This window comes from Vicugna pacos, chromosome 5 (genome assembly GCF_048564905.1).
Source record: "Vicugna pacos chromosome 5, VicPac4, whole genome shotgun sequence".
Lineage (NCBI taxonomy): Eukaryota > Metazoa > Chordata > Mammalia > Artiodactyla > Camelidae > Vicugna > Vicugna pacos.
In genome coordinates this window covers 80310894-80319804 of record NC_132991.1, presented here as the reverse complement: position 1 = coordinate 80319804, position 8911 = coordinate 80310894, and the positions used below count along the sequence as shown (strand labels likewise).

The 8911-nt window shown below is 55.1% G+C and overlaps 1 protein-coding gene across 6 annotated transcripts; it reads right to left on the bottom strand.

Moving 5' to 3' along the window:
• Window positions 1-1517: 1517 nt before the first annotated feature.
• DNAJB2 (DnaJ heat shock protein family (Hsp40) member B2) lies at window positions 1518-8891 on the bottom strand. Of its 6 annotated transcripts, none has more exons than XM_006207227.4 (10): window positions 8684-8865; window positions 8303-8403; window positions 7528-7637; window positions 6411-6464; window positions 6107-6229; window positions 5256-5348; window positions 4917-5019; window positions 4645-4715; window positions 3622-3828; window positions 1518-2496 (listed from the first exon to the last, which is right to left on the bottom strand). In XM_006207227.4, exons 2-10 carry the CDS (start codon window positions 8365-8367, stop codon window positions 2486-2488), a joined length of 837 nt encoding a protein of 278 aa, XP_006207289.1. In that variant the 5' UTR covers window positions 8368-8403; window positions 8684-8865; the 3' UTR covers window positions 1518-2485. The 6 variants fall into 6 exon arrangements, with proteins under 6 accessions (XP_006207289.1, XP_072817807.1, XP_072817805.1 ...); XM_072961706.1 differs by lacking the exons at window positions 8303-8403; window positions 8684-8865 and adding exons at window positions 2705-2733; window positions 7734-7858; XM_072961704.1 differs by having other exon boundaries at window positions 1518-3828; window positions 8684-8891.
• Window positions 8892-8911: the final 20 nt, after the last annotated feature.

The following is an 8911-nucleotide window of genomic DNA, read 5'->3' as shown; positions in this document are numbered from 1 at the left end:
AGAATGGTAGCTAATAACAATTAGGCAGTAGCTTTTTATGCTGTGCTCCCTGTGTGTCTGGCAGTCTCCAGGGTGTTCTACAGACATGAACTTGTTTAATTTTCATGACGATGCTACCAGTTAGTTATTAACTCCATTTTACAGACTGCAGCACAGAACTTGCCTGAGATACCACCAGTACGACTAGTAAGTGTTGGAGTTAGGATTCGAACTCAGGTATGCTTAACCTCTTGACCACCCTGCCTGTCAGTTCTTTCGTAGCTGCTTTGTGTCCTTGGGCCTTAGGAACGTGGTGCAGGACTGAGGTTAAGAGTGAAGGAGGTGATGCAGGCAAAGTGCCTGCCACATCGTAAGCAAAAGTAGCTAAACTCTGATAAAGACTCACAGACCAAGCCTGTGAGATGTCACTACAGTCATTCACCTGGGGGCAAGGGGCACTTTCTTCCTTTCTCTCCCATCCCCCAGAACTCTCCACCCTGTGTGGCCCTAAAGGAGCTCTCATCTTTGAGGCAGGAGTTATCCTTGGACAAAGGTGGTAGATGGAGAAATGAGGCAGAAGGAGTCTTAGGCCTGGAGCTACTTGGGGGTTAGGACCACTTAACCTTGCCAAGGCTCAGTCCCCTCATGAAAAATGGGCAAGTACCACCTGTCCTGCGCGGGGAGCTAAAGGACCAGTGAGCAGGCTTCAGGCCTCCAAGCCTCACCTGTGCTCTGCAGATGCTCAGCACCAATGCTGTCATCTCAGAGGCCAGAAGTGGGCAGAACAGCCATTTTACAAACTCCCAGCAGATTCTCTCAAGATAGAGGCTGGAAATTTCTCTTTCAGGGCATGCTGCTTCGAGAAAAATACAATATTAGGTCCTTTGGCGGTTCTGAAGGCCAGTGCCAGATTGCAAGAGAGAGTCGGCAGGGAGCCACCTGCCCTGCTCGACCATGGAAACATACCTGTCCATGGCTGGGAGGCCATCTCTGCGGGGGTCTGGAGAGAGAAGATGGGGAGGTACCTGGCTGCCTCTCCCTGGGCCTTGATGAGTTTGGAGCCTGGACCCTGTGTAGGGCAGACAGGTATGACTCCATGTGGGAGAGGCAGGCCTCTGACACTGGACACTGGCCTTAAGTGAAGGAAACTTGTGAAAGGGCTGAGTCTTCAGGCCTTGGGAGGTTTTTATAGGTTTTCACTACGTGTTCCCAGCTTTTTGTTGTCCCGATGCTTTCAGTCAAGTCGTAACTCAGCCTGGTCCAAGCTGTGCTGCAGAGTACTGGGTGGTGGGTCCCTGCATAAGGGGAACAACAGCCGCCTGAAGAAAGCCAGCTGTGGGGCCCAGGAGGTGAGGGCAAAAGAACATGAGCATTTTGAGGGACATACTGAGGGAGGACTGCTTGGTCTGCCGTCAGCTGGGAAGGCTTGCAACCTTTGGATGTCTGGGCAGTAAAGGGAGGTGTGTCACCCACTGGTCCCATGGGGTCCCTCCCGGACCACCCTGGAAAGGAAGAACACAGGAACATGGCACACCACCCAGCTTTCAAAATTCAGCTTTATTGACTTCCAGTGTTTCCCTCTTGGTCTGAGCTCAGCCCAGCTGGCTTTGAGAGGTCTCTGGGACTCAACGACACTGAGGCTGGCAACACCCTGGCTCCACCACTCCCCTCCCTGGCCACCAGGCTCCCCACACAGGGAGGAGGAGAGGCAGCTTCTGTGGTGTTGGAGAGAAAGAATAGGCAGCAGGGTCAGAGGCCAAAGAAGCCATACAAGCAGCAACATGCCTGGAGCACCCATCACACGCTAGTTCCAGCCACACACGTGCGTGCACGTGCGTATACACACACACACACACACACACACACACACACACACACACAGACAAACACTGGAGGGCTAGGGAAGCCTTCCCTTCCAAGCTCTCTGCCAGCCCATACCCACTATCCTTCTGAGACCACACCCGGCTTAGTTGATCTGCCTGGCTCAATCTTGGACCACAGGACTGCCCACAGGAAAAGAGCCTCTCCCAGATGCTGCAGGGCCTTGATTTATACACTCTAACCCCGGCACTAGCAAGAGGTGTCAGGGAAGCAAAGCTCAGACCATTACCCCTTCATCCACATTCTTGCCACCCCTGCCAGGGACAAATCAAATGACGAGATCTCCCCATCTCACAGTGAGTGACAGGCTGACCAGGGCAGGAACTACATGTCCCAAGATGCACAGCTCTGTAACCACATACCACTTCCCCCAAGCAGGATCTATCAGATAGGAGGCAGGGTGCGTTGCATTCTGGGACTTGTAGTCCCTAAGCGACAGCACCAAACACCCAGGGAAGCGTTTACAGGCTAAGACTACCTCCCACCCGGCCCCCACCCACCACCCAGGCCCGGCTCTACGCTCAGCACGGGTGAGGGAGAGGAATGGAGGGTCCCCTCCCAGTGCACAGGGTTGGGCGCTGTCCTGTTGGAACTGTGCAGCGACTCTGGGTCCAGGACATCCAGCTCAGAACACATCTGGGGAGAGAGCAGGGGCGGGTGACAGGAGAGAGGGTCAGCAGCAAGCCGTGGAGGATGGAGCTGAGCATGCAGACCTGGGCTAGCCCTGTGGCCTCTCCCTGAGCCCTGATGCATGGTGCAGGAGGACAGGGTATGGTCCCCTCCTAGGCCTCCCTCCTGGGGAACCCTGGCCTTATCCCCCCTCTTCAGGGTTAGCCAGCCTCACCTCTGGCTAGTCCCAAGGCCCGGGGCAGGCTGAGGCAGCAAGAGGAAGGGAGGAGGAGTGGGCTCCGGTTCCGAATCTGGATGGCTGAGAGGCTCCCGCCCCACCCAGCTAGCCTCCCCGGAAGACCTTATGGCCCTACCGGCCACAGCATCTTCCTCGCCACAAAGAGGCCTCTGGGGGAAGGAAGAAGGGAGTCCCAGCCAGACGGCAGTGAAAGCAAGCGATGTGGCCCACAGGGAATTGCAGAGAGAAGAGTGCAAGGGAGAAGCAGCAGCACCAGGAGGGAAGCGACAGACACGTCAGAGCTCAACACTGCGCAGAAACCAGGGTGGGGGTGTCTGCAGCCGGACAAGGGGAGTCGTAGCTGCCAACTCTGGCTCAGAGAACCTCAGGCCAAGTCCTCCTTCCTTAATATCATCAGCAACATAGATGGCAGAAGACCAGGGCACAAAAAGCCTGACCCAAGCCACTAATGCCCCTTAGAAACTCCCCTTCTAATAAGAGTAAGCACATCCTGACTCCTCAGGCCCTCTGGCTGCCCTGTGACCCCCCCCACCCTCCACCCTGGGCTTCACCAGGGACCTATCAGCCATGGGCTGAGCACAGCAAATCCCAAGTCCACGCTGGAGGTGTGTGGACCTGGGAGGGAGCGTGGAGGCAGAGGTGCGGGGAGGCGCCTGTAACTCAGGTCACGCCCCTCTCTGCTCGCCTGATAGTGAGCAGGACCCCTGGTCACCCTGAATCAGGGTGGGTTGGGCCTGGTGATCAGAGGATGAGGCAGCGAGAGGCCTTCTCCTCTGGAGATGGGCTGGGTTTGGCTGTGTCACCCCTTGCACCCTCAGGGGTCCCCACTGTGCCCGGATCTTGGTTCTGAGCCTTGGGCTGCCCCTGCCGTCGTCGCTGTGCCCCCCGCCCACCTGCTGGTTTCTTCCCAGCTGCCTCCATCTCTGATAGGCTGTAGGCCATGGCAAGCTGTAGGTCCTCATCATCCTCAGAGAGGTCGCTGTCGGGGGAACGTGAGGCAGGGGTCTGCCGGACCTGCGTGGCCCCAGACCTGGAGGCGACAGACTGTTGCTGCTCGCGACGGCTCAGCTCCAAGCCCAGTGCCAGGTCGTCTGGGATACCTGCAGGAGTCACGGTTGTCATGCGGCCCTCTGACCCAGGCCCTGGGAATCCTGCCAGGCTGCCTCACATAGCAGCGACTCTGACACCTTACAGCCCTTCCTTTGGAACTAGCTTGCAAGTGCTTTGGGCAAGTTACTTAACCTCCCTAAGGATCCCTTTCCTCATCTGTAAAATGGGAATGATGAAAGTGCCTACATTCTCAAAGTCTTCTAATCATTAAATAAGATAGCCCGTGAAAAGCCCTTAACACACAGCTCCCAGAGTTGGCGGTCATGAAATGGTAGCCATGGTGACTGTCTTATACCGCGTGGTGTTGAGGGAAGATGAGTTCAGCTCCAGGGATCTCATGTCCCGAGTTTCATTCCTGGCTTTACCCTTTACTAAGTAGGACAAAGCCCTGCGCCTGGGGCTACTTAGGCGTTAGGGCCATTTAGCTGTACTGAGGCTGTCTCTTCAAACAAAAAAGAGGGCAAATACCAACTTCCCTGCTTTGCTCCCCTCCCTGCCAGCCCCTAGCTGTTTTAAGAATACAGGGGTTGTGGAATGTGCAAGTGCTTTCAAAACAGTCAAGTGCTCTTAGAACTCTGGGCACCCCACTTGTGACTATGGTGATTAGCTGGCCCTCTGAGACTCTGCAACCCTCTGTCCCAACCCCCTTCTCCGGGATCCCCACCTCCGACCCTGCCAGCCTGGCCTGTGGCCATCATGCCCTCCCTGCCCCAGGGGAGTTCAGAGAGGAGCAGTTCGGGGAAGGGATTTTGGGGTCTGGGGCGGGGGCTTCCTGCCAGGGACTGGGTGGCAGAGCCACTCCTCACCATTGATTGTGACAGACTTCAGCTGCCCGTCCTCTTCCACTTCCACCCGCTCCTGCCCGTTCTCCATGATTCTGTGGGAGACAGCATGGTTCATTCAGTGGGCATGTCTCAGTCTTGTGGGTGCCTGTCCAGGCTCTGGGACGCTGCAGTAGACACGATGGACTGGGCTCTGCTCTTGAAGACCTGCCTCTGTAGTCATACTCAGCGCCCCCTATACCTTCACCCCCACACACCTCCACACCTCCACCTGGTATGGCCCCAGGAGCTCTCACCTGCGTGTTGTGATACGGTGTCCTTGGACAAAGGTGGTAGATGTAGAAACAGAGCGAAAAGCACCAGCCCCAGGACTGAAGGAGAAAGACGAGGAGGAGAAATCTGGCATCGGGACAAAGGAGGAGGGGGGGTAGGGGGAGAGGATGTTAGACGGAGGCTGTACCCAGCAGGCAGGAGGGAGTCACAGTGGGCCAGGAACCTTTGTGGGGTCTCCTCACAGAGCTGCTCGGAGGCAGGGCTCCTGGTACACAGGAGGGAAGGCTTGGGAATGCAACGAGCTGAGGCAAAGGGCTCCATGTCTCCGAATGCTTGTAAATATGGGAAGGGACAGCACTTACCAGAGTGCCCAGGGAAGGAGGAAGAGAAGGCGAAAAAAGGGCCCGAGTGTCGGGCACCCCGGTTCTGAAGCTCTGAGAAGGGGCCCAGGTCATCTGCAAGGAGTAAGCAGATGAACCATCACCTAGTGAAAAGCCAGCCCTAGAATGTGGGATCCCTGCTTTTAAGTCTCGAAATAGAAGACGCTAAGCAACTGGGTCCATTTCTGATTTTTTTCTTTTTTGCTTGGACTGAGTGACAAACTAAATTCCTTTGCAGTATCATATATGAAAAAGTTCCCTGTTCAATTCTGTCTACCATAAAGAATAAAGGAAGGAAAGGGGAAGGGCAAGAGGGAGGGAGGACAAGTAGCTCCTTCAGTTAGGCAGATAAGCCTGGTGTGATGTCAGCCAGACACGGCTATGAGTCCCGGCTCAGCCATTTGCTCTGTGACGCTAAGCAAATTATTTGAACGTTGTTTCAATTTTCTCGTCTGTAAATAGGGATAAAATTATCTACCCTACAGGGTTCATACTAATTCTAAAAAGTGGTATCCGTTGTTTGTAATAGCATTATTGCTGTCCCATGATGCTCTGCATCTTGCTTCCCTGGCTGTCACTGTGGAGGTCTAACAATGAATTATTGTTGTTATCATTTAATAAGGCGAGTCTCCAAAGTGTCACGACAGGGTCACGCGGGTTCTGGCATGTGGAAGGTTCTGTCCCAGCGCTCACTGGATCCACCCCCACAAAATCTTCTGTCCCTGAAATTCGGCTTCCTTCTCAGCTTCCCACCTAAGGGCATCCCAGCTGAGGGAGGGCGGGCCTGGAGGGAGAAAAGTCAAGCTTGTCACAGGCCTCCTGAGTCCACTCACCAAAGAGCTCCGCAAAAGGGTCTCCACTCCCAAAGAACTCCCGGAAGACCTCCTCAGGGCTGCGGAAGGTGAAGGTGAAGCCAGGCGCACCACCACCAGCTTCCGCCCGAGATGGGCCAGTTCCTGGAGGAGAGGCAGGATAAGGAGGGTGCTTACAGTGTGTACCTCGTCCTGAGCCAGGATCCCACCTAAGGCACAGAGAGTCCAGGAGACTCGAGAGCGAGAGTGCGCATCCATTGCAAGACTCTGCTCTCCCCCTCCTCCCTGACCCACTTCCATCCCTGGGCCCCGCTGCTCCACCTACCTGCCCCAGTCAGCCCTTCCCGGCCATAGCGGTCGTAGATCTCCCGCTTATGCTCTGGAAAGAGAGATGAGGTCATTTCTCCCTCCTTCTGGGATGACAGCCTCCCCTGCCAGGCTAGGACCCTCAGAGGACTATCCAGAGATTGACACTTGGGGGGCAGCAGTATGCACAGAGGACACAAGCTATAGGTTTTAGCAGCAGCTCAGTCCTTCCCATAGTGGCTTCTTCTCATCTGTAAAATGGACAGAGTAACAGCACCCATCTCACAGTTCCAAGGATTAAATGAGATAATCCACCTAAACTGCTTAGCACTGTGCCCGATACATAGCAAGCATTTAATAAATGTTAGTTAATTCATACTATGTTATTATTAAGCAGAGCCTACCTTAAATGTCACAGAGAGAATTTCCATGACTACCTAACAAAAAATGGTTATTCACTATCCTTATCATGTCACCCTGCTACATTCGTTCCTTTGGAATACTCTTGTCTATGCATTACTTGGTTAACGTGAGTCTTCCCTGATCAGACAGCAATAAACCTACCAGGACCAGGACAGTGCCTGTTTGTCCTCCATTGTTCCTCAGTACCCAACGATGGCTCAGCACCGTAACACTGAATGAATATTTTTTGGATGAATGAATGAAAAACCTGAAGTCATATTCCTTGAGCAAATTACTTCACCTCGCTCAGCCACAGTCTCCTTGCCTGAAAAATGGGGATGATAAATCCTGCCTGACAGAAAGGCTGTAAGGATTCATGAAGGTTACACCCACCAATGCCTGACACTGAGGAGACTTGGCACACCTTGGTTACCTGCCCTGCTTCCTTCCCCATGTCAGGACCCATGCTGCAACTACCAGACCCAGGGGAGCAGACACTGAGACAGGGGATCAGGGATCAGAATAAAAAGGTACTCAGCACACAGTAGGTGCTCCTCTGAATTGAAGCAAAAGGAAAAAACAATCCCAGAGTCACTGTGAGAGGGGGGCACTTAAATGTCAGGTAAGAAAAGGAGGAGACTGAGGTGGTGGCAGCATGGCTTTGGGAAGGAGTGTGATGGGTCATGAAGTAGGGGTGACAGATGGCCTGCCCTGACCCTGACTCTGGCCCTTACTGTCAGACAGCACTTCATATGCCTCGGCCACCTCCTTGAACTTCTTCTCAGCAAACTCTTTATTATCTGGATTCTTGTCTGGGTGCCACTGTAGAGCCTTCCTCCGATACCTGCAGGAAGTGGGTTCAGAGGAAAAGGTCAGGGGACAAACACAGGCACTTCCTACCAGAGAATAGAACAACCTATTTTCTGTTAGCCCAACATACCTCTTTAACCACTCAGATCTCCATCCATCCCAGCTGCTAGGGCTGCCTCTGTAGCAATGTTTTAACAGAGTCCCTATCTCTCCCCTCTGCAGCAAGTGCTGGGAATACATGCTTAGATTATAATGTGAGGGTGAGAAAGCCCCAGACTTAACCCCTCCCTAGGGCTCACGGGGGCTGGGGCTGCAAAAGATGTGGGTACATGTGGCCATGGAGGATACTAAGGCACTGGTCCCTCCTGGTCACAGTGCTTGAGCATCTTTGCACTGCATCCTGAGAAAGCCTACACCTAGAGGCTGGGGGTTGGGGTAGGAGTGAAGGAGAGGAGAGGGGATAGGAGGGTACACGGGAAAAGAACTGACAGTGCAGCTCCCAGCAGAACTTCAAGCTATAGACTTTCTCCTACTTATCCAGGGGTCTCCTTTCTCCCTACAGGGGTCACTCTTCTGAGGGAGGTCCCCAATCTTTCTAATGACCTAGTTCCCTTGGCATTGTCTCTGAAGGGCCCCAAGGTGGTTGGAGGAGAGTGAGGGAGGGTGAGTGGCTTTCTGATGCACAGCGGAGGCACTTACGCCTTTTTGATGTCATCAGCAGTCGCACTTCGCGGCACGTCTAGGATCTCGTAGTAGGATGCCATGGCAACTCGTTAGTCTTCAGGTGGGTCTCCTTAGGGCTGCGGTAGAGAAGGAAGAGTCAGGCCGAAAGAGCTGCGAGCTTCTCCCTGGGGCTGGAGCCCCCCAGGGCGGAGGGGGGGTCTCTCCCACAGGGCAGCGGAGCCCGCTGGGCTCTGCTGGCTGTCGGTGACTAGGCTCCCTCAGGCAGCCTTATCGGCCCGTGCAGGCCAGTGCCTCGGGCTATCTCGGGGCGCAGGGCCGGAGCGCCCTATTGCAGCCCTTAAACTCCAGCGGCCCGGTCCAGGGCTCCCTAGTCTGTTCGGGGGCCCCTGCCCGCACCTCCTCCGCCTGGAGTCCCTGGCCTCCTGCAGCGCCCCGCCCCTGCCCCCCGCCGGGAACCGTCTGGCACCGGCTGCCCGGCTCGCGGCTGCTGCGTAGGACGCGGCCGGCCCAGCTGTGCGCGCAAGCATGCGTCAGCGACACGGAAACTACTAGAGACCCAGAGGAGGCCGGCTCAGCCTGTCACCTGGGGGGTGGGGGGTGGGGGGGGTGCTGCTGCAGGGGCTG

What these genes read in the sequence shown, in the direction of transcription:
- DNAJB2 (XM_072961703.1), bottom strand. Translation starts at nt 7,843, where the DNA reads ATGTATTCCCAGCACTTGCTGCAGAGGGGAGAGATAGGGACTCTGTTA. An exon ending in AGATCTGAGTGGTTAAAGAG is followed by an intron (nt 7,638 to 7,733) that starts GTATGTTGGGCT and finishes CACTTCCTGCAG; the next exon opens with GTATCGGAGGAAGGCTCTAC. An exon ending in CACCGTATCACAACACGCAG is followed by an intron (nt 4,716 to 4,916) that starts GTGAGAGCTCCT and finishes TGTCTCCCACAG; the next exon opens with AATCATGGAGAACGGGCAGG.